This window comes from Aspergillus affinis (genome assembly GCF_023601865.1).
Source record: "Aspergillus affinis strain CMG 70 chromosome Unknown NODE_14_length_433147_cov_86_863592, whole genome shotgun sequence".
In the NCBI taxonomy this organism is placed as follows: domain Eukaryota; kingdom Fungi; phylum Ascomycota; class Eurotiomycetes; order Eurotiales; family Aspergillaceae; genus Aspergillus; species Aspergillus affinis.
Window position 1 is genome coordinate 313,290 of NW_026515795.1, and position 27,234 is coordinate 340,523.

A 27,234-nucleotide genomic window follows, 5' to 3' on the forward strand; every position below is an offset into this window, starting at 1 on the left:
CTCTTACACCCCCCCATTATCTCCCTATTCCCTTTTCCTTCCTTTTCCACGCCTTCAACCCCTCTTGCTCTCTTTCCCCTTGTTTCTTCTCTTCTTTTTTCGCTCACCTTCCCCCCGTCCATCTCATCCCATCTCTCCGGTCCAGTGAACGGCCTATCTTCTGCTTGTCCCAGAAGATAAGGTGCCATTCCAAGGATCTGGTAATCTCCTTTTTCTTTTCCCCTTCCATCTGTTCACTTCGGCTTTCTATCTTCACTTTTCTTCTTTTTTTTTTTTTTTTTTTTTTTTACTTTTTTTCTTTTTCTCTTTTGCGCCTTCCCCCCCCCTCCCCCCGCTCCCTTTTCCTTTCTCTTTTCCTTAAAATTACAAAACTCATTTGTACATGGCTCGACCGCTCTAGAAAGCATTCGCCATCTTGGAGCCCTGTGTTCCTGACGCCTCACCCCCGTCGCCAGTTCCCCTTCGATCCTCGTCCGATCCGAGCCCTTCGTTTAGTCTTCGACAGCATTCGTTTCGCATCAACTCTAGCGTCAATTTTTTTTCTTCTCTTTTTCTTTTTTTAATCGGTGTATCTGTATAATCTACCTTTCTTTTGCATTTATTAGAACAGGTACGGCCAACACATGTCCCCTCCCCTGGAAAGGAAAAAGAAACGCCGTTCCCTTGGAACAACCGACGGTTGTCGATCGTTGAACCAATCTTGGAAGTGCGTCGCTCTTCTTGTGCAATCCTAACTAACCACCGTGTGGCACAGGATCTCCGTTTTATTCCTTTCCATCGTCTTTCTCCCTTCTTCCCTCTCTCGAGTTACTCTTGACAACTAGACGTTATCTCTTTCTCCCACCTCCCCTGGCTTGGATCCTGCGAATTTTTAGCGAGTGCACCTGTCGAGATCGTTGTCCTGCACACGTCGCTATCGACGCGTCCGACCCTTCTCTGTCCGGATTTTGGAGAATAGCATCATGGCTGCGTTGGTCCAGACGATTCCGCAACAAAGTGGCACGGTTCCTGTGCTTTCAACTCGTCCATCATCCTCTTCGGGCACCTTCACACCCTCGTCTCAAAATTCGCAACAGCAAAACGCTAGGAATTCGACTATGTCTTGGAATACATACAACACGGGCGGTTCGGGCAGCTACAGGGCAGGCCACCAGGTTGTGGCCCCCTACGCTTTCACCAGCACGCCCAACCTGTCCGGTTCCGCCAATGTGCAGAACCGTCAGTCGTGGTCCCCTCATCTGAGACCGGAGCATCGAACTACATCGGCCCCGTCCGCCCCTCAGCTATCTCCTAGTCTCCCTCCTACTCTTCCTCCTATCGGTGTTACCTCGCGGTCGGCCAATCATCCTGCAGCTGGTTCTGTATCCACCTCTTCGTCCAATTCTTCCGTACAATCCTACGTCTCAAAAGACGACTCGGCCATCCCTTCTTCAAGGCAGCTACGGACCGAACCCCCTCTCCGCCCCCTATCGACCATCAATCTGCCGTCTCCTTCATCATCTTTCATGAACATATCTTCTCCTACCGTCCGTCCGTCCCCTGATCGTTACCGTCGAGGATCCCGGCGTCCGGATAGCGTAGTTGGCACGCCACCCGCCAGTACGACGACAAATGTGTCGGGCCCGTCACGATCTCCGTCAGGAACCCCGGATGAGAATTCGTTACAGGCGCCGCTCAGAAATCCGGGCCACCATCGGGGCTCCAGTGCCGATGATACGTCGCGTGGGGAGAAGTCGCAACCGGAGTTGGCTAAGAGATACAGGCGACGGAGCTGGGGGAATATGGATAATGCCGGCCTTATCAATCTAGAGCTTCATCTGCCGACTTCCTCGCCGACCCCATCGGCAGGCGGTACTGACTACTTTGACACAAATCACCGGCCACGATCGGCACAATCCCATCGCGATGTTACGACGAGCATTCACTCGGCTCATTCCTCGACCTCTTCGGTAAGTGCCATCGCATGGGCATAAACTTTAGAAAAAAAGGTCTCTCGCTAACTAACTGCCACTAGGTTCCTGAGCCCGGAAACACAGAGCCCGCATCTTCGTCCGGCAAAGCTGCCGCCAAACCGGAAGATTCCAAACGGGCTCCGAAGCCATCGCCGCTATCGAAGCCTGTCGATGCTGATCCGACGCCCGTGGCATCGCCCACTCAGCCGCAAAGCAAAGAAAAACCCAACCCGATGGAGAGTGCTGCTACCCAGCGACTGTCTGAACTGTCTAAGAACGACCTCAGACGGCCAGGGAAATCCCGGCTGAGAAGAGCTTTCTCCTTCGGAAGTGCCTCGGAGCTAATGAAGGCGTCTGCTCAGACCAGTGCGGGGAAGAAGGAGGCTATTGCCCTTGAGAAAGCTCGCAGGGAATTGCTTCAGGAAGAACTTGGTCCAGAGCAGGCCGCTATTGCGGAACAGCAGGAAGCCAGTGGCTTGGGAGAGAGCATCTACTCGCATCACCAAGGCCGATTCTTCAATAGCTCCACGGATAATATTTCCGTCTCTTCCACAGCGTCCTCTGCCTCGATTATGCTTCGCAAAATGGGCAAAGGAATGAAACGATCGACCCGATCTCTGGTTGGATTATTCCGCCCCAAGTCCGTTATCAGCATGACGTCGACAGATGCCGCCGCCATCGAACCAATGGCGCCGCAACTGTCCGTTGTCAACATCGAAGCGGAAAGGAAAAGCGTGACCGTAAACCCGGACCCGGCAGATCTTCCTCGTGGCGGCACCGTATTTCCAAAAGTCGAACAGACTGCCCCGGAGGTGTCGGGTCCCGATGACGGTGGGTTGGACAAAACCCAGTCGCGGAAGAGTATCGTCGGGGGCGACAGGGAGCGAGCCGAGGTATTGGCCGCTGTTCGCAAAGGCATTTTGAAAAGTAAGTCACCACTGGCAATTTAGGTCTTCCTTCCATAGCGACCCGACTGACTTCGTCTGCTCGTATAGAAACCCATTCCGACCCAACGACCAACAAGCCATCGGGGGGCTCCCAGACCGTTAGCAACAACGATACTCCCCACTCTAGTGCTCCCAGCACCCCCGAAGACCAGACGCGATCCGGCAGTCGCCGCCCTGAAACGGTCAGGATTGCCGGTGACGACGACTTCATCTCGGTGGGGCGGTTTGCCGACAGCAAGGGTGCCCCCATCACTCCGCAGGCTGTAGCTTCCAAGAGCCTGGTGTTCAGCCCTCGTATCCAGTTTCACGACACGTGGCCCAGCGGGGAGTACGACCGTCGGGGAGACATTGCCACCTGCAACCGACTGACGCCGCTCCTTGCCCAGCAGATCAAGGAGGAGCTCAACAATTTCAAAATGGTATGTCTCTTCAGATCGCTCTATGAGCCCGTGTTTTAGTGCTGACTCTGCCAATAGGAGATGGAAGTTCACGAGACCTCTAAAATTTATACCCATTTCCTCTGAACCATTGCATTCTGAAAGGCGTTATTCCATCCCAATTTCCGGGCGAACTTGCATGTCATTTATTCTCTGGACGGCTGTTGGATCTATAACTCGTGCGGTGCCCCCGACCTTGGAGTTTTTCACCTCATAGTAGACCTGCTTTCTCTTTTTAGAGCCACGTTTTGGTTGCGCCTTCAGCTCTCCATCAGTGCCCTACACCTTCGATACTCGAACTTCTTCACCGTTTCTCCAGTCTTGCAGAACCGCGGCCACTCGTTTCATCAGCACATCTTCTCTAGGGTTTCACGGCGTTAATGGTGATGACCACCGAAGTCCGTTGCGGGGTTTATCTTTTTGATTTTAATGCGTTGAGATTTAATGCGGATTTTACCACCGAACGAAGAACAAAAAAAAGGATCGAATGTTGGAGTCCAGTCCTATCGACCGTCCGCGATCCTGTGGCTTCGATCTACTTTTTGCATCCTGAGATAGGGCACCGATCTTGTGCGAGTGTTCCTCCCTTTGTCCCTCCCCTCGGGACCCGATCATGTTTATGGCATTCTTTCCTCTCCTTTTTTAATTCCCTTTTACTTCCCCCTCCTCTTTCTGGGCCTTCCCGGTTTACATAGCATCCCAGCCATTTTGTGTTTATTGTTTTTGTTTCTCTCTTGTTTCCCTATTTTTTTTTTTTTTTTTTTTGACAGCGTGGAAATTGGGCACCATCTCCTGGACACTTATCTCAGGGTCTTTTCTTTTTGTGATTAATTCTGCAGTACTGGTTGTCATTTTGTTTTCTAATGCGTTTCATTGTGGAGGGTTCCACCGTACAGCAAACAGGAACTGGGACGTTGTTATCTCATGCCTCGTCCCGTTTATTACTCATTGCCTGGGCAGTTAATGCGATCAACATTTGAAGGCCTTTTTTTTCTTTTCTTCTCGTGTACCTTGTATTTGAATTGAACAGTATTCAGACATTTGACGTGACACTGTTCGTCGTCATGCACATCGTGGAGGTAGGGGATTAGTCCAAGGATAAGACGTTCTGGGAGTCCGTAGATCGAGTCTTAACCTTGCCAATTCATGCTTGGGCTGTGCTTGGGCTCTCTGATGGTGCATGGGTTCTATTTACTGAGTGCCATTTACCCACCTTCGCATCTTTGGAATCGAATGGAGAAAAAGAGGCCCTGCCGCCTCTAAACGCGTTAGCTCTCGGGGTCTTTCCTCCCGTCCCTTCTACACCGTCTCGTCGTTGCATCTCCTCAGGGACGAAGAATGGGATGATCGTCCTGTCCACTGCAACCCCACGCCATCCTCTCCACATCTGCCAATCCTCTTTCGTCTTGTTTCGCCTTCCCCGCGATCCCTTTCCCCGCCCCCGACATCTCCATTGGCTTCTCCAGTCACCACCAATGCTCTTCTTCGTCGGATTTCTTCCGACCTGTGGTTGCATGGCTCACTCTCCTGCTGCTTTTCAACCCCAGTGGTCTAGCTTCTCGAGTCTTGGACTGTGGCAGCACCTCTTTCTTCCTGCTTCTTCCTCCCGATCTTCTTCCTCTTACTTCTGGGTTTGGGTTGATCGCTCTCTTCTCTTCTCTTCTGGCTCTTCCTTCTTGTGCCAAGTCCTCGACTGGCTTAATCATATTTTACGGACTAAGCACACTGGCTATCGTAAACCACAGAGGACGCAATATGTCTCCGAGGAACTCCCACGATAACGATGACATCGGCAAGGTCCATGTCGATAACGTCGAGGTCATTCCCAACGTCACAGCTAATGCCAACAAGCCGAACCCTAGGAAAGAGGCTCCGGCCTACGTTGCCGGTTTGACGCCGGAGGAGCGTGAAGAAGCTGAGAAAGCCCTCGTCCGCAAGATTGACCTTCGACTGCTCCCGATCACCATCATCATGTATATCCTCAACTACCTGGATCGAAACAATATTGTATGCTCTTGTCATTAGCTGGGATAGTTAGAACCCCGGCATACTCACGTTCCCACCTAGGCTGCCGCTCGACTTGCCGGACTCGAAGATGATTTGAACCTCAGTGACGTGCAGTTCCAGACCTGCGTTAGTATCCTGTTCGTGGGATACCTGTTGATGCAAAGTAAAGCTTGGCCACCTCGTCATCTAGTGCTCTCTGCAAGAATTCACTGACCACCCCTCGCAGTTCCGTCCAATTTGATGTTGAACAAGTTTGGAAAACCCGCGATTTACCTTCCTTGCTCAATGGTGCTGTGGGGTATTGTTTCCACCTGCACGGCGGCCGCTCAGAATTATGCTGGGCTGGTCGTTATACGGTTCTTTCTTGGTTTCGTTGAAGCCGCTTACTTCGTACGTCTTGACCTCGACTGGTCTTTCGTTCATATTGACCTCATGCTGATTCCCCTAGCCCGGATGTCTATACTTCCTTAGTGCTTGGTACACGCGGAAGGAGCTGGGTTTCAGAACCGCTGCTCTCTACTCTGGGTCTTTGATCTCCGGAGCTTTTTCTGGTCTGATTGCGGCCGGCATCACAGGTAACATGGACCATGTTAAAGGCCTTCGCGCTTGGTCAGTTCTCCTATTAATTCCCGTGGTATTAGTGAAGAAGGCAGATAGAGATAGGGCATTTTACTAACAGCACTTGATTTTGCAGGCGTTGGCTCTTCATCATCGAAGGCGCTATCACGATAGTGATTGCCTTGATAGCGCTTTTCATCCTTCCTAATTTCCCTCGAACAACCGGGTGGCTCTCCGAAGAAGAGAAAGAGTTGGCTGCCTGGCGTCTGGAGGAGGACATCGGCGAGGATGATTGGGTCGACAGTGAGCAACAATCTTTCTTGCATGGTGCGAAGCTAGCTTTCACCGACGTCAAAACCTATGTCCTGGTAAGCCCCCGAAGAGCCTGAATGGAACCCACCCAGTGTCATCTTTAACAATCGAGTTTAGACGTTACTTGTCCTGTGCATCGTCTCCTCTGCCTCGGTGACCAATTTCTTCCCTACCGTCGTCGAGACCCTCAACTACGGCAATATCGAAACGCTTCTCCTGACGGCACCTCCTTACTGTCTTGCCGTTATTTGTGCCTTTGCCAACGCTTGGCACGCCGATCGCACCGGCGAACGATACTTCCACATCACACTGCCCTTGTACGTTGCGATGGCCGCCTACATTATCGCCGCAACCACCACGGCCATCGGTCCTCGCTACCTGTCTATGATGCTCATGGTCCCATCCCTGTATACCGGCTACGTTGTAGCCCTGAGTTGGATCTCTAGCACCTTACCTCGTCCGGCGTCCAAGCGTGCAGCCGCTCTGGCAGCCATCAACTGCGTCAGTAACGCTAGTAGCATCTACGCCAGCTACATGTATCCCGACAGCGACAAGCCAAGATTCGGTATGTTTTCTTTGTCGCGCGGTGTCCCGACTGAGAAGTGAAGTGAAGTCCATACTAACCTAGATTAGTGACCGCCATGAGTGTCAACTGCGCCACCGCATTCGTCGCTATCCTCGCTGCCACCGTCCTCCGCTTCATTCTTGTCGGATTAAATAAGAAACTCGACCGTGGCCAGGAGGTCTCGGGAGCTGTCAGGTCCGGCGGTCTTCCAGGCCAGGCCAGTGCGAGAGGGTTCCGGTTCTTGGTTTAAGCGGTTAGAGGTAGTAGATTGTATAGCTTGACATAGTAGGCTTTTTTTGGGGGGTGTTGAAGCATAAACGTAATGACTGAATTAATTTGATATCACGTGCCCTCAGCTGACTCCGGCGCCCGGAGCAAACAGTGCAAACCGGGCAACCGCGGGTAAACAAGTACCAAACACCAGCCACATGTTTCCTCCCGAGGCCCAGCCCTGCCTCTGCCTGGTGGTTGCCCTGAGCGGCGCTCCTTCTCCTCCTTTCCCTCTCCCCTCTCCACAACCCTCCGCTCTCCGCCCGAGCCAGCTGAAAACATGATTTGATTTCTATTAGCGACCTTCTTGTTTTCTATGCGCACACTTCTGATCAGTCTCAGCGACCGCAATGTCCTTCCCTTACTCCCAGGATGCCCGTCGTCGGCGGGTCGGAGCCGGTTTCAGCGCCACGGGTCGGCGAACGTTCATGGGCTACTGGGTCCCCCTGGCCCTGACCGTGGGCGTCGCGACCATTGGCGTTGCAGCCTGGATCTGGAGTGAACGAAGCGAAGATGATGACGACGACGACAACCATCACCACCACCATCACCACAACCGCGATTATCCCCGCGACGACGAGAGGTTCCCCGCGCCCGGTCCTGCTAGTGGGCCGGGCTTGCCGCGCGACGCCTACGAGGAAGGAGATTATGCCCGAACGACGGGGACGGACATTCACGGCGAGCATCCGGACGATGCCAGCGTCATGGCTCGCATGCAGGGTGCTTTGCGCCGCACGCCCAGCCCGCAGCAGATCTTCGACGGGGCCAGCAAGCGAGTCGCGGCGGGTGTCGCTGCGGCGGGTGCCTTTGTTGGCGGCGCCTTGACGTCCATTCGGGAGGAGGATCGCGGTGACTTTGAAGATCATTCACGCTGGTCGGAGGAGGTCGAAAATAGAGCTTCTCGCGGCAGAGGACAGCAGCAGCAACCACAACAACAACCTGATGTCACGGCGCCTTCTATGAGTGGTGCTGTCCCCGGTCGGGCTGGAGTCGATAAGAGGAAGAAAACGGTGGCTATTGTTGTTTCGTCGGATGCGTCGCACCTGGATCCCGAAGAGTTCTCGTCCGAACATGTGGTATGTCCTTGTTGACTTCTGGGGTGGGTTTACCCTCGAAGATAATATGTGCTGACTTGAGAACTCACAGTCCATTCTGTCGCATCTTCCTGAACATGTCAATCCCGATACCACTCGAATCTTTGTGATGATCTATGCGCCTGGATTGAAGCATGCTCCTTCTCAGAGTAACGGATCTCACCCCACTCTCTCCGTCACTTCGTCGTATTCAAACATCGCCCCCGAAGAAGCTCAGTCTCTCGGTGAGCTTCCCTCGCCGGGTGTTGTCACGGCAGCAGACGAGCCCGAGGGTTCCACGCCGCTTTTCAAGACCATGTACACACAAGCCCAAGCTATTGTTGAGAAAACGAACACGATCATGCCGTTCAGCACCCGGACGGGATACGTGCACCTGGTCCGCCACATCTCGCCGGACATTGTCTACGTACAGGAGTCTCTGGCGGGCAAGGAAGGGGAAGCCGTGCATCATATCTCCGGGTGGGTCAGACAGGTTGTCGTCGTCGTCGGCGATGAAGGTGGTCGAGGCGGTCTGGTCGACAGCGAAGACGAGTCGGCTCTTGGCGAGCAACATGAACCATGGTGGCAGAAAGAGGGCACCACTGGCATCGGCAAGCGGATCGACGTCGTTGATGCTCTCCGCACTGGGGATGACTGGCGACGAAGAGTCTCTGGCTTTGACTAGAACTTACGAGGGCTGTTTCGGTAATGGGTGGCTGCTTTTGGGTCTATATGTGTACTTTCCCCCCCCCCCTTCTTTTCTTTCTGCTCCCCTTTTACTTCTTCATGATGATTGAGATTTGATTCCCCTTGACTTTGGTTTATTTTTATGAACAGTACCCACAACTTTTTCATGTTCCCGTTGTGCATATTAAATGATGATATTGGTCGGTTTTGAAAGAAATGGAACATTTGACGAGCCACCTTGAAGGAGTTTCAGCCTTTGTTCTTGTAGACGTAGAAAGAAAGAGAGAACAAAAAGTAGGGCTGGCCAAAGGATGAATGACTAACGCAAGCGGCAGTCAGGTGACTCCCCGGCCATCACGTCGAGCGCGGCTTGGCATCGCCAAACTCCCCTTTGCCTTTGCCAACCTCCGTCAACCGTTCAAGCCTCTCCTTTGACTCCTCCCTCCCCCTCCCCCTGCTATTTCGGCGCAGGTCTCGCGTTCTTCCATGGACGACCTTCTTTTGCTCTAGCAGCTCCCGGACTTCGTGCCAGCTTCCGCTTCAATTCCGGCCTGCTCGTTGCTGCCCGGTCCCCGTCCTCCGCTCCCCACATGTCTCGCGCTCCGGTTATATCATCGTCGACTTCCGGAATACGACCTACCTCACCATCGCTCTCCTCCCTCCCGAACAATCGCGTCTACGTGTCGCTGGACGTAGCCGCATCGCATGCCCGGTTCCGACAATAAAATGGCCACTGCGATCTCCAAACCCACCTCTCACCCTCCAAAGATGAAGCGGCCGCCCCCGCCATTCCAGCCCGGGGTCAACGGGGTCAAATCCCAACATCCCTCTGCCTCCCCTCAGTCTGCCTCCAAACGTATCCCCGGATCCAATCAAACTTCCGCCGCGGCGGGCTCTGCCGGCGGTCCCGTCACCAATGGTTCTGTCGATCCCTCAAACGGCGCCCCGGTCAAGGGTGCCGGGAACCGGTCTAAGAAGGATGCGCAAAAGCTCGCCGACCAGTCGACCCGGCCACAAAAGGCGCTGTCGAGGCAGCTGTCCACGGACAATGATCGCCACCTGGGGAAGTCATCTCCAGGTCCATTCGGTGAGTCGTCTTGCTTCTGTGTTACCGTCTTACTGGCGCGCGCGCGTGAGTGTGCTAATCCTTGGCTCGTTCCACCCTAGTGAGAACCACGTCCTATATCCTGAAGAAGTTCGCCAAGTCACCCCCCTCTCTAACTGTACACCTACATCCGACCCACTTTCGCTTTGAACAACAGGATGGGAGCTTTCCTTATAATTCTGAGATGAAGGTCATCATTGAGCATATCCGCGCCGGCACGGTTCCCCATGATATGATGGAGGAGTTGCTGCGGGGGAACGTGCGATTCTATGACGGTGAGCCATTCTATCTAACTTGGCAGCTTCTTGGGGTTTGGGTTGTTCTAACGGGTTATTGCCTGGGTCTTAGGTTGTCTCATCGTCCGCGTCATCGATCACAAGTCGGTGTCAGCACAGACCAGAAAGTCGACCACTCCATCGTCAAATGAAGGCAACACTCCATTTTCGATACATAACTACAACGAACATGTCACGCCGTCGGCATTTGTGCCGTATCCCAAACAAAGCCAGCTGACGCCGGAAAAGCCCGCCTCGAAGGAGACACCCACGGGCGGCCAGTCGGATGTCACTGCGGAAGGGGAGCAGTCTAACGTCTCTCAGAATCAGACCAAACCACATGAGCCAGATACCCCTCGACAGAAATTATCGCCCTCGAAACTTCGCGTCTTCACTACCGTCCTCCACCCCACACCTCGCTCGCTACAGGCCGAGCTCACTCTACTTGCGACCACTCCCGACCCTAAGGCTCCCAAGCCGTCAACGGGGAATTCGTCGACATCTCGTCCTCCCGCGGCAACAAATTCCACGGCCCCATCGTCCCCCGGAGGCTCGTCAAACCAAGCTGATCGCGGCCCCAAAAGACAGAAAATGATGCTGGAACCGCAGGAGCTCCCGGAGTGTGAGGCCCAGCTGACCGGGCTAATAGCGCCGCCGCTGTTCCTCGACCCGGTTGGAAGCCTAGAGGCTGTTCAGGATCTGCTGAAATACATGGAAAGCCCACTTCACAAGAACCCGCCACCGTCGCCCAAGAGGCGGAAGCGTACCGTGGCCGAGCTTGCCGCGGACGAGGCTCTCGCGGCTGAGGAAGAACGGTTCATGCTCATCATGGATGAAAGATTGGAGCCGGCCTCCTCGAATGGCGCAGGCGGTCCGAAATCCGCGGTCGTGGACGACACGGGTGGTGGCGCGCCTTTCGAGCCGCGCTTCTCGCGCTTTAAGACGCTCGAGAACATTCGCATGCAGCACGAAGACAAGGCGAAACGAGACCACGAAGTTAAGATGAAGCAGGAGATGGCGAAACGACAGCAACAGGAACAGGAGCGCGAGAGGCGTCGTGCTCTGGAACAGCGACAAGCCGATGAGCAGGCCAAGGAAGATGCCCGACGACAACATCTGGCCGCACAGCAACAGGCTCAGGCACAGCTGGCGGCACAACAGCAGAATCGACACGTCATGGCTCAGGCCAACGGGGTCAGTCAAGCGCCGCAGTCATCGCCCGTGGTTCGCAACCAAACGCCACACAATACCTCGTCGCCGTTGGTCGGAAACGCTATGGGCACGCAGGCTGGTGTTCCGATGAGTATGACTTCCTCTATGCAGGGTGCTGGAAGCCCTCCACGACCGCCGTCCGCGTTGCAGCATGCCCACCCCAATGTCATGAGCCATCCCATGGCGCCTTCCAGAAGTCAGCAAGGCCAAAGCCGGCATGGCACACCCCAGATGACTCAGGGAACACCTGCCATGTCGCATGCAACCCCGATCATGCGCAACGTCACTCCCACGCAGCGCATGAGCCACGCCAGTCCGAACCGGTCAACGATGGCGTCTACCCCGGTGATGAACCAGGCCATGGTCGGAACTCCGCAAATGAACGGTGGCTTGGGTTTGACGCCTCATCAGCAGCAAATGTTGATGCAGCAGAGACAGCAGCTACTGGCGCAGCAGAACCATCTTGGACATACCCAGCTCACACCGCAACAGATCGCTCAGTTGCAGGCCAATGTCCATGCACAGCAGAATATTCAATCGCACCAACAGCAGATGTTGCAAGCTCAGCAAAATCACCAGCAGCCGCAGCAGCCCAAGATTGCCGGCCCTGCAGCATACCAGTCACAATTAATGCGTGCTCAGCTTGCTCAGATGCAGATGGCCCAGCAGCAACAGCAGCAGCAACAACATCAACAGCAGCAGTCGCAGCCGCAACAACAGCAACAGCCACAGCAGCAACAGGCGCAGCCACCGCAGCAGTCCCAGCCCCAACAGCCGCAGCCGCAACAGCAGCCGCCCCAAGGGCAACAGTCACAGGGACAACAAGGCCAGATGCACCAGGGTGCTCCTCAAATGAGTTCTCAGCAGCAACAGATGCTGATGGCAGCGGCTCAAGCCAACGGTGGACAAATTCCACAAAATATGCAGGGGGTCAACATGGCGCAGGGGGCCATCGCCCAACGATACAGCAGTCTCTATCAGCAGCGCTTGCTGCGTTTGAGGCAAGAAATGACCAACCGTATGATGGGCGAATATGGACCGCCCACCCAGTATCCGCCCCAGCTGGCTCAGCAGTATCATGCCGGGCTTGAGCGGAGTGCCAAAGCCTGGATCCATGATGTCATTCGACGGGAGCGTGAACTTGCTCAGCAACAGCGCGCTTCCCAGGTTGCTGCCGTGCAAGCTCAAGTGATGCAGCAACAACAGCAACAGAACATGATGCAAAATGGAATGGGCAAGTAACTTGACTGTTTGTCGGGTCGGTACTCACTCTTTTTCTGCCTTTTTCTCTTTCTCTTTTATTATTACTATTACTTTTTTTTGCCGCTTGGAATTGGGACCGAATTAACTCGGTGATCTCTATGCTGTCTACTAGTCTCTCTCGCCCAAATAGAGTCTCAAGATAAGCCGTCCTCTCTTGGGACTTATTGTTCATTTTTCTTTCTTTGCTCTACTTGTTTTTATGTGCATTTTTCAGACTGTATAGGGAACAGGGATTTTGAGATAAAATCGGCCGGCGTTGTTTGATATTCCATTGGCTTGCTTGGCCTACCTATTAACGTGACTTTGATTTGATTTTTCTTGCTCATTCAGGTGCTTGATTCGTTTCCTTTTTTTCTTTATCACGCGAACTTATAACCATTGGGAAACAGGGATTGACTGAACTGACTGACTGGATTCGATTTTGATTTTGATTTTTATCCGTGATTGATTGATTTGATTTGATTTGAAACGTTCAGGGGAAGAGGAGCCAAGGCATCATTGACTTGATTGATAACTGATACCATTTTTTCTTTGCGCTTTCTTTTTTTGTTGTGCTTTTTGTACAGGTGTTCTTTCTACTCACCCTTGTTGTCTGTTTCTTTCTTGATTACTCTTATCTTATTATGGTCTTCATATTTTACCGCTGCTGCTGCTACTACTACTGCTGTTGCTGCTAGATGACATATAACTCTTTTTCTGTTCAATATGAGAATTTCTTATCTTAAATATGATGTCTTTTTTGATATATATGGTTGGGTTGTGTGTACTACATGAGTACCTTGTAGTGTAACCGTTTGTGGTTCGAGTAGTTACTTGGTCTATGGATGTAGATGTAGATATAGGTGTAATTTCTTTCATGTAATTATTCATGTGGCTTGCTAGTTTAATTCACAGATTGAATATCGATGCATTGTTGATAGGTATTCTTCCTTACCTTGTTCTGTACATACATCGAACGTATTCGATCGCTGCATATTAGTTAGTAGGGAGGGAGGGAGATGATCAAGGGAAGAGGAAGGAAAATACATTTAAACAGGGCTACAAGTGCTGAAGTATAGATATATATGTAAATACCTGGGCGTAAGGTAAATTTCTATCTATTGATTCCATATTGTGCTTGGTTTTCATTTGTTGTGTTGGAGGCAGTTGTTTAGGCCTGGTTGTATATAGGTCTCTATTTCTTTGAATGTGTTTTCTGTACTGTGGCCTGTGCGGACATATACCTTAATGAAAGTCATGATCATAGCAAATATAAAATAATAGTCAATATTCTGAAAGGTGTACATGTATAACTCTATAAATGGGCTCCAGGCGTTCTATATGGTAGGTCTTATGTATGTGTTTCTCATCTTATTTATACACCAACAGACAGGATAGAGGGACAAAGAGGGAATGAGATGGAGCGAGAGCAATAGAGATAAGAGGATGTATATATATGACAGGACACTAGATAACCTAGAAGTAATGCCCCAAACCATTCATCCATTTCATCCCGACTCCACCATATAAACACAATATCTACGCCCTAACTCCCTCCCTTCCTGACCGTAACACCAACACCTCATTCTCCAGCTAGAGCCTTCCTCCTCGGATACAACCCAAGCTCTATACGTGCATGTATGTATGTGTGTGTCCACGCCACTCGCACTAATAAAACACACACGAATCTTACCTACCTACCTATCTACCTTACTATATATATCATACCTCACTAGCAAAACCAGCCAATGGGATCTGGGTGAGAACATCAGTCAGTCAGTCATGCCTACCTAGGTAGGTAGGTAGTAGGTACCTGGTCACACTCACAGTTCTTGGGCTCAAGCTCACTGATGTTGCTTTCTCCGCGGATTTAGATTATTACATTACCTACCACCCACACCTTCGTTTCTCATTTCCTTTCTGTTCGGTCCAGTTCAGTTCACGTATGAGAGTTTCAATCAAAACGAATCAAATTAAACTAAAGCTGAATGCAAAACCCGAAACGAAAGTCTAGCCGGCCGTGTACGTCTACGTTTACGTTGATCTACACTGTGCCTTTCTATGTTTTGACACGGTGGGTGTACATACAGGACCTAGGTAGGTATACAACCATATGATACTACCCTACCTACTTACCTACATACTACCTGACCCTGCCGATGCGATTTGATGCGCTGTCAGCACCAGGTCCATGGAAGTAAGACAAAGAAGACACAAAAAGGTTTACGGCGCAGCGTAAGAACTAGAGGAGGGAGGGAAGACAATGCCAAGGCTTGAGGAGGTCATGTTTTATTTTAATAAAGTCATTATTTTCATACTTTTTCTTTTTAATTATTTTATTTGAGAAAAAAAAAAAAAAAAAAAGAAAAAAAAGAAAAAGAAAAAGGTCCCCAAGACCCGGAGACTGGGGACTGAAGCCCGATCATGAGGATCAGGATCAGGATCGACATGATCTCCACCGCATACATACGTGCGGGATAATCGAAATCGGTAAGTATGTGCGTGTGTTCATAGGTGAATGGGACAATGGGTATTGTGGAAGCAGGATCAGGTGCCGGGCCTTCCTAGTGGTCAGCCACGTTGGTCATGAATCAACGAGAATTTCTATATTTTCTTTTTCTCGGTCTTTCTCTCGCAACAGTCGGTCAGTCAGTCACTCAGCAGTCAGCAGCCAAGTGCCAGCCATCTAGGCAGAGAGAAGAACAGAGACATCTTGAGAATGAGGACATTATTGGTCGCCAATATAACGCCTGCATGTCTGGGAAGTCGCCAAATGATGGGACGGGCCAATGCATGCATGGGTACTGTTTGGGAAAGTTCCTCCCGGCTCAATTGGCTGACTGGCTGGCTCATTAGGCCCATGTATATGTGCATTCCAGTGGGATCGACTATGGAAACTTTAGCTGGAATACTTGCGAAGAGGTCAATGTGTTGGTTTTGGGGGGCGGGGGGGGGGCGAAGCCGGACGTGATTCTTGTTTCATGGGGTAAAATCCAGACTGGATGAAGCAATCTGGCTTGTTCTAGGTTACCGTGGATCTTGATGGCTGATAACCTTGGTTTACTCTGTAAGTATTAGGGCTAACAATGTGGCCGCCGAGCTGCTGCTTCGGGTGATGTCTGAGCGCCGTTACCGGCATGGTTAACCGGAGGCTCTCCCCCCTCAGTTAGGTCAGTAGGATAGGGAGTAAATGCTTAATAGACATGGGGACCATCGGGGACCATGTATATTAGAGGCCATTTTTAAGCGTTTGCTGGCGAATAGCGCCTAGCGAAGGCAGGCGGTTCTTCTTTCTCTCTCCCTCAAGCTCAATAAAATGACGTAGTATGGAATGCCACTACTAGAGCATGGCGCAAGGAAGAACTGAACAGCTTTGAGTAAGCCCTGTATCTTTAGCCCACCTGAAAACCTACGAGATGGTAACGGGGTAGGAAGGATATGCGGCGTCGGTAGTGCACGAGTCTCTGGTCGAAGAAGAATTATTGCCAGGAGGAACCTGATTTTCCCACATAGGGCCATGGCCGGGGCATGAGACACAACGCCAAATGCAATGCAATGCAACTCAAATCGACGTTATTGATTGACTGATGAGACGGTGGCGAGTGGATATCACGAACCAAGTTTTGGACTCATTTATTGGTTACTGCGGAAAAGCCCTCGAAGCAAGGGGCGCTAATAGGAGGCTGGAGCGCCGACCTCGGATTCGTCCTTTGCTGAGCCACTGCCCCATAGTTCTCTCAAACAAGGTAATTGATAACTGGGGGTCGAACCCTGCATGAGAGGGTGATGAGACAGGCAGTAGAGCGAAGCATGGGAGGGCGTGTTGCAGGTGAGACAAAAGACGATTCTCCAATGTGCAACTTGGTATCGATCCTGATTCGAAATCATCCGTCGCAAGTGCCCTGCACTGACCATCCGTAGAAGATAAGAAACTCTTCAGCATTGTTTGTTCTCTTCGTTGCTAAAATGCTCCGATCCGTCGAAGATCTAATACCCCAACGAACCTGCAGCGATCCAAGCGAGGGCTGTATCGTACTATCTAGTCTGCATTTTTCTTGCACTGGAATTGTAAGCGCACTCTTGAATGTAAAATGAGGCCATCGAGGAGTGATTCTTATCAGCATCACCAAGAACGCCCCAAGACTGGACGAAACAGTGATGTGGATTCGTCTTGGCCGCAAAGACCGCGAGACTCCGAATTAGATTAACTCTTCTACGGTCGGCCCATGGGGAGGGTCACGATGTGGGTTGATCCTCTGTCTAGTCTTGGTGATTTGGAGCGTGCCACCAAACATAGAATGATCAATCTGGCGGGCCCAGACTCCATATTCTTGTTTTTTCTCTCGCTATTTTTAGCACACTGTGCGAATAGAAAGATCCTTGGACGAACACAATGGATTCCAAAATAAAAGACTCCTTTGGTAAGAAAGGATTCGTAGTTGCGATTCACAGAATATTCATTCAAGGGTGATAAATATTCGAAGTAATTTCGTCTCATTTCTATGGTTCAGATCATTAGGAGCTGGCAATATATTTGATACTTTCTTGAATATGGAAAGAATCTGAAATGAGTTGCTTACTCTTTGCAGATGATACCCATACCCTTGCTGAACGCTGAAATGAAAGAGGACTCATTTGAAAATCATATTGATTCTTTCTTTCCTTTCTTTCAATTTTATTTGTTTGAGAATCCAGAAAAATCCCCACCTGAACCAAAACAAGAAAAAAAAAAGAGAAAGAAGAGAAAGGAAGGGGATGGATGGAAGGAAAGAAGACGAAGAGAAACGGAAAATAGAGAAAGTTCAATATCTGAATGAAGGTGCCCATCTGAGATCGGGGCGCAAATCTTAGGTCATGGAAGTGGGCGATTTGTTTCCGCGCGAAACCGTTACGGGTCGGTAGGGTTGCCGATAATAATGGCTCATGGCAAATGCAGGATTTCCAACACATCGTGTGGTTCAAACAAGGCGTGGGGAAAATCTGGCGCTTGAACCTCATCATGATCAATATATTGATCCCAAACCGGGCATCGAAACAAGCAAACGGCGAGATTCAAGCATTATTCTTGGCACCATTCTGGGTGGAGCCAGAAGGGTCACTTCACCGCAGGAACGCTAGGGAGGATCTGGGGATGTTCCGAATGTCCGTTCAATCCCTTGCTGCGTCCAAGCCCGTGCTGCAGGGGTTTTGCTTTTGAGATCAAGTTTGTCTCTGTATCTAGAAGGTTGGAAGCGTGGAGAATCTCCATTGGTCTTGAAGGCGAATCCGAGGAGATAGGCATCAAGAAGCCATTATGATCATCTCTTTCGCCTTCTCCTTTTATCTCAAGCTTCGACAATTGATATTATTCTTCGGTCTGTGCATGACAATTTCGGTTAGAGAGACATATTTAGCAGCCGGGAGGTGGTCTTTGCACCATGTCAGTGCGCACTATTTTCCGTAGAAAGAAGGCCAAGGAGAGGAAGGGCAAAGAGAATAGAACATATATCATGGCACTAGTGATAACCTAGTTCTCCCCTTCTTGCGGTTGACCCTGTTATTGAAACCTTCCCCAGAGATAAACCAGGGGGATTGATGAAGATCCGGGGTTTGACCAGAGCGAGAGGGGAACCCGTAACTTTGCTGATTTGGATAGTCAAAAAATCGTTCAGGTTTGGGCGGACCGAGCACTTGAGGGGTGACTAGAGAATAAGCTCGTGTTGATAGCAACAAGTTGAGACGAATCGAATAACCACCACGACTCCACGAAATGGAAGGAGCCAAACGCTTACCAATCACAACCCCTAACTAACCAGTTACAGAGTAGTTGCTGCACCTTCTGCAAGTCAGGATGATCGGACTAGTGCGAGATTGGGTTGAAAGAAAATACGCAAGTGGCCCATGAATCCCGAGGAGTCCCGTCGGGGATCATCGCAATGATCACCACCACAAGGGGAAGGTTCGAGCGCAGGGGAAATTGACGCTTCTGGAAGACTCTCTGGGACTTGACCAGTCACTTGTGGCTCTGCTCTGAATGTGGCTGTTCAGCATCACGCGTTGTGGCGAAGTCGGCGTCGTTTTCGGCAGTGGGATATTCTGCTTCTGCGGCTGGACACACTCCGTACGTCGGTGTTCCCGAGTGAGTTTCCATATCTTCTAAGTTGAGTTGGGATTCATTAATCTCACGGATGTACCCGTTCGGGCGGACCCAAAGTATCATATCCTAGCAGGCAGCCGACTAGGTAGGCCATGGCTCTGTGTTGGTAGGCTCCGCCGAGAGATTGATTTGCTGGGATGCGTTGTATTTTCCTTATGCACGACCTCTAAGTATAGGCGAAGCAGTGAAACCCTGATGTTATGAAACTCCGAGGTTTGGGCAGGGGAGCTGTCAAAATGGTCAAACATCGATCGCTCATTAGTGCCATCCTAGGCACAAACTTTGTCGGCATTTGCTGGCTAACAAGAACCCTCATAGCGACCCATCATCCGAGCTTGATATCTGAGCGAGAGCTCACAATTCTTCAATTGCTGAGGGGGGAGGAAATACTTAGTCCTTTGGTCCACGTCTGTACGAGAGCAAGTTGCATTCTATTGGAATGAGATTTGGGTTATGTGGGAACCCACCAGAGAAAGAAAGGGAAAGAAAAGCAAAAGCAAAAGAAAAAACAGACATACACCGCATGTATGTCCGGCTGCAATGTGACACGCGCTAGGACGCTCTGGTCGTTCCATGCATTTTCGATTCCTCGAGTGTGGAAGATCATGAGTTCGAACGTGACAAAAAGGCGATGATCAGCTCTCACAAATCAGTCCCATCCTAGGCGAGATCCGACCGGGCAATTAAAGAGGACATGTTGGTCGTACTTCTACAAAGATCATGCATACGCAAGACCCGAGACCTGTTAGCTCGTAGGAAACAAATTAAATGCCGAGTAAAGGAAATCTGAAGCCGGTTGAATGAGCTACTAGAGTACGGTGAATACGGTGAAAAGCCAGTGAGCAAAGCAATGCTTGCGCTTGACAAGTTGCCCACGATGTTCGGAAGATACAAGCAATAAGGGGGAGGGGGGGGGGGGTTGAGTCGCCGCTGATCTCAGTGGCAACATGGACCAAATTGCCTGAGTGTACTCCGTAGTGACCGAGATGGTACTATTTCAATATGCTAGGCTCCAGAAAGACCAATCAGTTGACTGGTCGAATCTCCAGGCCTCATTCTTGCATGACGAATGGTGGTCCCCTCATAACTGGCATTGAAACGCCGACTGACGCGTGACAGATCAGAAACTTCAAGGTCTCACCAATGGACACCGGAACGATGGTCAACACAGCCAGAGCAATGACGATGCGGTGATGATCTTCTCGCGAAGCCAGCGACCGTTGGAAATGGGCCATGCAAGAACAAGATTGGCCACTTGCAGCGTTGAAGAGGTCTCAACGGCTGGGAGTGAGTCTGGGAGGTCATGCTCCCAATGACGACGGGGTTACTTTGTACGGGGCACACAAAAAACCATTGCGGGACCCTATCATATTGAGAAGCGTCCGGTGCTCCACATTCCAGTGAAGCTGCGGTGGGCTAGGCCTAGTCGGAGCGTTCCTGGATGAAGGCCCGAGTGGCTGTGGGTATCTGACAAAGTTGGAAACCCGAAAGGCTTGCGATAGGTGCGACGAGTGGCCGGCATTGGAGATCAAATTTCAAACTTGCAGACACTAAGCGGCGTCCCGACCGACGACTCGTCGATCCATTGTTGGCCGACATATTGCACCTTGGCGGATGATGTGCGTCAGGAGCAGTGATCGTCTGCCCAAACAACCTCCACCGCGTTTTGGTATTTTTTTTCCTCTTCCCTCTCTCTTTCGCACTATGTCTGGTTCGTGATGGAGGCAGTTTAGTTTTCACTGGAGGAGAGGGCTGTGAGGACGGTTGAAGAGAGAGAGAGAGAGAAATGTCATCATCATCACCAGTATCAGGAATGAGAAACTGATCTCATGGGAGGAGAAAGCGGAAGGGAGAGGGAGTCGAATCCACTCGCTCCACCGTCCAGAAAGCAGCCGCCGGTCAGGTGCCTCTGTTTGTGCCTTTTGTCTCTCGCCTGCCTCAGGCAACGTAATGGCCACGATCCGGGGCAATTTCCTCGAGATTCATTATCGATAACCGGGTAATAATCAACCTAGATCGATCCATGCTCCTACATTGAACGGGACTCCCCCATGAGCAGATCCGGCATTCGCTCTGCATCGTAAATTATGACTCTGCAGCTGGGACCAGGTTCGTCCAGGCTAGCAAACGCGATGGTCCTTTGCCGCGTCGAAGCAGCCGACGGACGAAATGGGTGGATTGGTTCCCTTTCTGAACCACCGGCATACAGCCTTCGGTGCAGAAGAACATCGGTCTGGGGCGATCATAGTGGTCTATTGGATCTCAACCATGGAATGGTGTAAGCACCCCCACGCTGGAAAATCTACCCAGGAACTTTTGTCGAGGGTTAAACTAGTAGCTATGTATTGGTTCGGTGACGGTCTGTTTTTATTTGATCATTATTGTTCTTATTATAATATTTTCCAGCCGAATTTTGGCCATTAACATTCGTGTTCTGAAGATAGCATTACTCCGTAGGGTTTCTGTGACTATTTTGGTTCTTTATTTTTATCTCATCTTTTTTTGGGTTGGGAACGAATGCTACCGTTCCCTCCGAATATTCTCGTCAACAACATACCGAGTCTTCAGCACTAATACAATTGGCCTATCCGTGAGGAGAGACACATGAAAGAGGTCTAGACGAGGTCGTTGGGACCAGAAGACGATCCCTCCTGACCAGGGCTGGTCGTGGCGTCAAGGTCGGATTTACATACAGCGCGTCTTGAACAGTGCACCCACTTCTCCAGCATGCCGTCGGGAGAGGAACCAAGGGTCGGACGAAGATCATGAATGGGGGGGGGGGGGGGCAATAATAGCGGAGCGGGTTATTTCCACGGACTACTATCTATACTAACTAGTCTGGGCCTGAGACTTCTCCCTACCGGCTTTTGCTAACTATTTATATTGTCTTTCTATAGGTAATCTGCGCCAATACTTACCCTTTATTCTCGGGTTTAGTTCTCTCTTCGTAACCATCAGGGTTTGGCGTCGTTATTGTGCTCATCTCAACGGCCTAGATGGTGGATGATGTGCAGTATGTCTTAATGCCGATGTGAAAGCGCTCTTCCCCCCACCTGCAGATTTACTGGTGCCGATCATTCAGGGTCCTGTGGAGCAGAGCGGCCAAGCGGTGGATGGAAGATGCCTGGTAACGTAGAGTGGTATCTCACCAGCCGTTTCACTTTTCCCACCGGCTCAATCTCGAGCTGAGCGAGAGATCCTGATACCCGGGAAAGCAGCCGAGAATCTGGTCGATCCCGTCGGCGAAGGTTTTGATTTTGATTTCATTTTTCCCTCTTTATTCCTCCGGTCTGAGGCGTTCCCAGGCACCCTCCCTCTCTAGGGGTAAACGCTAAAAAACAGAGGTACCTCTTCCACAACCTTACGTAGGAAACTGACTTCTGACGTTAGAACATTCCACATCGTTTTTCCCCCATTACGTCCGGTTCATGCAGCCTTTCATGCCTTTTTTTTTTTTTTTTTTTTCTTCGGGTGGACGAACGAACTGTTCGTGAGAGAAACTGATTAGATTGGTCGGTTCTTACCACCAAGGCAATCTAGTATATCTACTCCGTAGTATGAAGTATGAAGTAGGCAATACTATACTTTTCGGTTTCACACCGATCTACGTCCGCCTTGACTACGAAAGAGAAGACCCATGCAGAAAGATGTCGCCTCCAATAAGGTCAACTCAAAATAGGTGATAATTGAGGGCTCCCAGGAAGGAACGAAGGGCTGAGAGACAAAGATGTGAGGGGGAAGAGTAGGGCGGCAGGAGGAGGTTGTTTCCACAGGTTGAAGGGGGTTTTTTAATTTTAATTTTATTATTACTTTCCTTCGGGGAAAAGTATTATTTTTTTTTTTTTTTTTTTTTTCACTTTTTATTGTCTTTTTCTTTTTTTTCTTTTCTTTTTCAGAAAATAAAAATGATTTACAATTAAGAATATTTTATTTTTTTACTTCCATTTTTATTTTATTTTATTTTATTTTATTTACTTTTTTTTTTTACCCCCTCCATTCTGTAGGAACAAGCTCTGGTTTCCTAGTTCTGCTGGCTTCGTTCTCTGATCTTCTCTCTTTCCTTCCCCCAAAAGAGTAATGCTATGAGGGCAGTTATATAATTTCAAACCTCTTCCCTCCCTTTGCAACCATTCAAGTCTCAGATCCGATCAAGAACAACGCACCGCCCCCGTTGGAGATCTTCGCCATACACCCAACGAGTATCTTATCTTTCGTGGTCTTCGAGCGCCATAAATTCTAAGCATCGTTCCGTTATAATTCCATTCAATTCGTCCCAATCTATAAAACCCCAGAAATTATTATACTTCCTCGTCGGCTTTCGAATAATCCTAAGACATTGTCATCATCACCTGCATCTCCTCGACTCTCTATTGTCCCGTCCCCTTGCTGGTCCGTTCCTGTTCGATAGCTACATCCCTATCTGATCCCACCTGAGACCATCCCCATCTTCTATCCACATCCTCTTTTCGTCCGCAGGACCCCAGACCACCCGCGTCGAAGGGCGTATTATCGACTTCCTTCCCACCTTCTCGCTGATCCTGACTGTCCGCCACCCGCTGGATAGACTCGTCCGTGTCTTTTATCCAGAGACATTCGCGCCTCCTAGGAAACGGTGTCCCTGATCCCGGCCACCCACTTCCACCCCATCTCGCACCGGATTTGCCGTCGGTTACTACAGGAACTCTATAGTCTACATTCCTGGCCTTGCTTGGGTCTCCGAAGGCACGCGACGCGCCTCTTCTTTTTTGTACGCTTGTCTCTCGACCGGCCTCTCCTTTGGGAGGATTAGCGATGGCTTCTGCCTGTAAGTGTGATCGACCCTACTCTCCCCTCCACCTTCTACGGCCTGGAGATTTTGTTTATTTCACCTCGCCTGCCCTCCTCCATTCCCCAACCTCACCCTCAATCCTTCTTTATTCCTCTTCCCTTTCCGACAACCATCCGGCACCCATGGTCACCTTCCTTCATTCTTCCCATTGATTGTGCTTGCATCATCTTCCCTCGTTGTCCAATCACACTCTACACTCTTTCTTCCACATTGCTTGTCCAACTTGGTCTCTCTCTGCCTTTCTGTCTCTCTAGCCCTCTCTGTCACTCACTGCAGGACCCTTTCGTCCTTCCATCGTCATAGGATTCTATTTTTGCCACATTCCCTGATCTATATTCTCCTTTTGTGTCGTAATCTACATCGCATATACTGCACTTTCCTTGCCCACATATATTACTCCCTTCACTCCGGAACTGCAACACAAAAACAGCAACAGCGCATCCATCGTCTGGTCTAGAAGCAAGGATACTAAACAGTGTTCGTGAACAGGTGGACAGATTGAAGCACCTCGGAAAGACCGCGACACTACCGAGCCACGCGAAGATATGAGATCTCAGCATAACATTGATCGCCTTACCGTCGAAGTCGATTGTTCCTCTCTTGGCTCCAACGAGTGTCCGTCAATGAGTAATAGCTTCTCGCCTTTGGATTCTCCCACCCCGACTCCAACAAGCATATATAGTCAAGGCGCATTGGCCTCCCCGGGTTGGCAAGAAAGTGGACCGTACTCTGGGCACACCTACGACCGGAACCCCGGCCCCGCACCTATGCGAAGCGCATTCAGACTTCCCGGCATGGCATCGAACGAGACTATGAGTATGCCTTACGGGAGTATGGATACGCAAGAACGCATGCCAATGCCGGATTTTCTCTCGGGATACGATGAGAACGTCGAGCAGTTCTGGATCCCGTCCGACGCGGGAAAGACCTACGAGCCGGGCACACACTCGCTGCCATATCCGCCTGTCATGCATCAATATCCCCCTATGGCCAGGGGTGGCTACCGTAACCACAGTGCATCCTACCTGCCTGAATCGGCCACCAATCCCTGTCTATCCCGGTCTATCTTCCACCAGCCCGAGCGAGTCCCGACATCCATGTCCATGAACAACATGATTCCATGGATGGCGCCGCCCGCCGAGTCTATCCCCCAAACAATCGCTCCGTCACAAGTCGGTCCAGTAACGCCACCTCCCTCGTACTCTGATTACTCGACGTCCATGAACACCCTGAAGTCACACACCCCAACGACGCCGATTCGATCTGGTTCTCTCGGCACGGTATCGGGTACGGATACCCCTATGAGTCGTCTTTCGGGTCATGGGGACTACCTGGATGACTTCCAGCAGTCACCGGTCTATCACGACGGCCTACAACGTCCGCATCGTACGATGTCTCGGAAAGTCGCCCGAAAGCAGTCCTCCAAGCAGAGCCTTTCGCTGGAAAATCTACCCTCCATTATCAAGCAGGTCCAGTTCAAATGCAAAGAACCTGGTTGCAAGGGGCGGTTCAAGAGACAAGAGCATCTCAAGCGACACATGAAGAGTCACTCCAAGGAGAAGCCTCATGTTTGTTGGGTCCCCGGCTGCCACCGTGCCTTCTCCCGCAGCGACAACCTCAATGCCCACTACACCAAGACCCACAGCAAGCGCGGAGGCCGCAATCGATATGTTGCGACTTTGGACGACACCAGTCCCGACTATGATCCTGATTTCCGCGGACAACTTACACCCGATGGTCGGCCAATCTACGGATCGAAATTAGAGGAGCCACTGATCGATACTCGAGAATTGAGTGTGGATGCTTGGGATGATTGAAGAATTACGAATCAATAATCTGGGTGGATCGGGATATGATACCCTTGGGCACGACGGTGTGCGCCAATTTTCCTTCTATATTTAGATGGGCACAGACTTTTGGGTCCGGACAGACCTCGGCCGGTGCTTCGCGGCGTTCTTTGTAAAACATTTTTCGTTTCTTTCCTTTGTGACCCTCAAACGTTGGAACTCTCTTTTCTGCATACTTTTTTTTTTTCTTATTACCCTCTTGGAAAAGGCATTTTGGACTATACGTTGGATAATACTTTGGGGTATGGAAGACCTAAAATGGATTGGAGCCCTTGTACGATCGAGTATCGCTATGTTTGTGTCGTTGATCTGATTGATCTGTTGATTACCCAACACTATATGAAATAATATTTTTTTTTTGTTCAAGATCGAATCGGAATCCGAGAGTGAGCGGGATGAGGAAGACCACCGACTTATTGGGGGTGGATCAAACTCGATGAATGTTGCCAGTGCTCTTCACCTTGTTGATTGACCAATTTCTGATGCATCCGTTGTTCTGGTCAGATCGGGGCTTGGCATGGAATGGCAGATATACAAGGTTCAAGGTCATACGCCGAACTTCGTGGAGATCGCGTCGCCAGACCATATGGTAGGCTCCTTTTCGTGGCGGGCTTGCCTGAGCCTCTGCGTACAGATGCTGGACGTCTGGCCGATCTTGTTTGTAGGGCTTGCATCCCGTTGTTTTACTCCCGATGGGCTCCCCTCTCCAAGATATGTCATGTACCTCAATAGGTTAAGATGTCGCATATGTACCCCCGAAGTGGGAGTCCATACATACTCCGTACATCAGTTCGCTCTGGTGCTCAGCGCACCGCCGATCTGGATCCACCTGGCGCCGAGTGCCATTTGGCATCAGTCACTAAGTCCACATTCCACTTCCACGGCAATCTCCCTATTGGCGGAACATTCGGTCTCCCCCAAGACTTTTGGGCCAGGCTGTTGACATGAATGCCCCGTCTCCAGTCACATTGGCGGTAGGAAGTTTGTTGAACCCTGATTGATTTCCCAGTCGCGAGGTCGCATCTCCTTGGTTCCCCCTTTCCCTTAATCTCTGCCCAGCCCTAGTCTGGTCGAGGGAGAAGCCTTTAGTTGACATCCGCCCGTGAGCTGTCAACGCTTGCTAGTCCTGATCGATCCGTGGCACCGCCAACCGATCCCTCTTTCGCGCTACGAAGGACTAACTATGGCATCCACGCTAATTCAACCAAGGATCCCAGAAACCCGGGTTCCAGTTGAGCTTAACGGGCCATCGTTCCACATGCCAAGGCCCCATGGCTTGTCGCCATTTTCCCCTGTCGGCCAGCGTACCTGCTTTTCCCTAGAATCGGTCTTTGGATCGAAGTTTTTCGTCGTTCACCATTCAGGAGTATGTCTCAGCGATAAATTTATCGCTTGACATGATTCTTTGTTTGAGCCCAACGATCGAACTAGTAATAATCGTGGCCCGTAAATGAAAATGACATTGTGGATTGACCAAGGATGCCCTGTTTTTGGCCGGCTCCTCGAACGTCGCACAGACTCCCCACCAGAAACTATCGTGAAATTGAATACTCCAATTGTCCAGGGACATGGACTGAGCCATAGTTGACGGTGGGGGGGCAGGGAGAAACAATGGGTACGAGACTACGAGGCTCCCGTCGGAAGGTACGTACCGAGCACATCAGTTTCTGCCCCCACCGCGCATTCTCCGTGGACTACTCCGGAGTACACATACATACACAGACAGACTGACTATGAACTGGATGGTACCAGTGACGATGTTGGTCGCGACGTGCGTGGCA

The 27,234-nt window shown here is 50.7% G+C and overlaps 5 protein-coding genes across 5 annotated transcripts; all 5 read left to right on the top strand.

Moving 5' to 3' along the window:
* Nucleotides 1–962: 962 nt before the first annotated feature.
* KD926_002384 (uncharacterized protein) lies at nucleotides 963–3,423 on the top strand (the record flags this gene model as incomplete). Its single annotated transcript, XM_053097072.1, has 4 exons — nucleotides 963–1,949; nucleotides 2,015–2,879; nucleotides 2,948–3,318; nucleotides 3,376–3,423. The coding sequence occupies 4 exons, from the start codon at nucleotides 963–965 to the stop codon at nucleotides 3,421–3,423; spliced, it is 2,271 nt and encodes a 756-aa protein (XP_052958986.1).
* Nucleotides 3,424–5,091: 1,668 nt separating this feature from the next.
* Nucleotides 5,092–7,028, top strand: KD926_002385 (putative MFS transporter; the record flags this gene model as incomplete). The annotated part of the gene is made up of 7 exons (XM_053097073.1): nucleotides 5,092–5,343; nucleotides 5,404–5,506; nucleotides 5,570–5,733; nucleotides 5,792–5,952; nucleotides 6,038–6,269; nucleotides 6,331–6,778; nucleotides 6,847–7,028. The coding sequence occupies 7 exons, from the start codon at nucleotides 5,092–5,094 to the stop codon at nucleotides 7,026–7,028; spliced, it is 1,542 nt and encodes a 513-aa protein (XP_052958987.1).
* A 370-nt stretch (nucleotides 7,029–7,398) lies between these two features.
* Nucleotides 7,399–9,533, top strand: KD926_002386 (uncharacterized protein; the record flags this gene model as incomplete). Its single annotated transcript, XM_053097074.1, has 3 exons — nucleotides 7,399–8,124; nucleotides 8,195–8,788; nucleotides 9,144–9,533. The coding sequence occupies 3 exons, from the start codon at nucleotides 7,399–7,401 to the stop codon at nucleotides 9,531–9,533; spliced, it is 1,710 nt and encodes a 569-aa protein (XP_052958988.1).
* A 43-nt stretch (nucleotides 9,534–9,576) lies between these two features.
* Nucleotides 9,577–12,642, top strand: KD926_002387 (uncharacterized protein; the record flags this gene model as incomplete). Its single annotated transcript, XM_053097075.1, has 3 exons — nucleotides 9,577–9,895; nucleotides 9,976–10,188; nucleotides 10,262–12,642. The coding sequence occupies 3 exons, from the start codon at nucleotides 9,577–9,579 to the stop codon at nucleotides 12,640–12,642; spliced, it is 2,913 nt and encodes a 970-aa protein (XP_052958989.1).
* Nucleotides 12,643–23,569: 10,927 nt separating this feature from the next.
* Nucleotides 23,570–25,423, top strand: brlA (C2H2 type transcription factor BrlA; the record flags this gene model as incomplete). The annotated part of the gene is made up of 2 exons (XM_053097076.1): nucleotides 23,570–23,582; nucleotides 24,096–25,423. 2 exons carry the CDS (start codon nucleotides 23,570–23,572, stop codon nucleotides 25,421–25,423), a joined length of 1,341 nt encoding a protein of 446 aa, XP_052958990.1.
* Nucleotides 25,424–27,234: the final 1,811 nt, after the last annotated feature.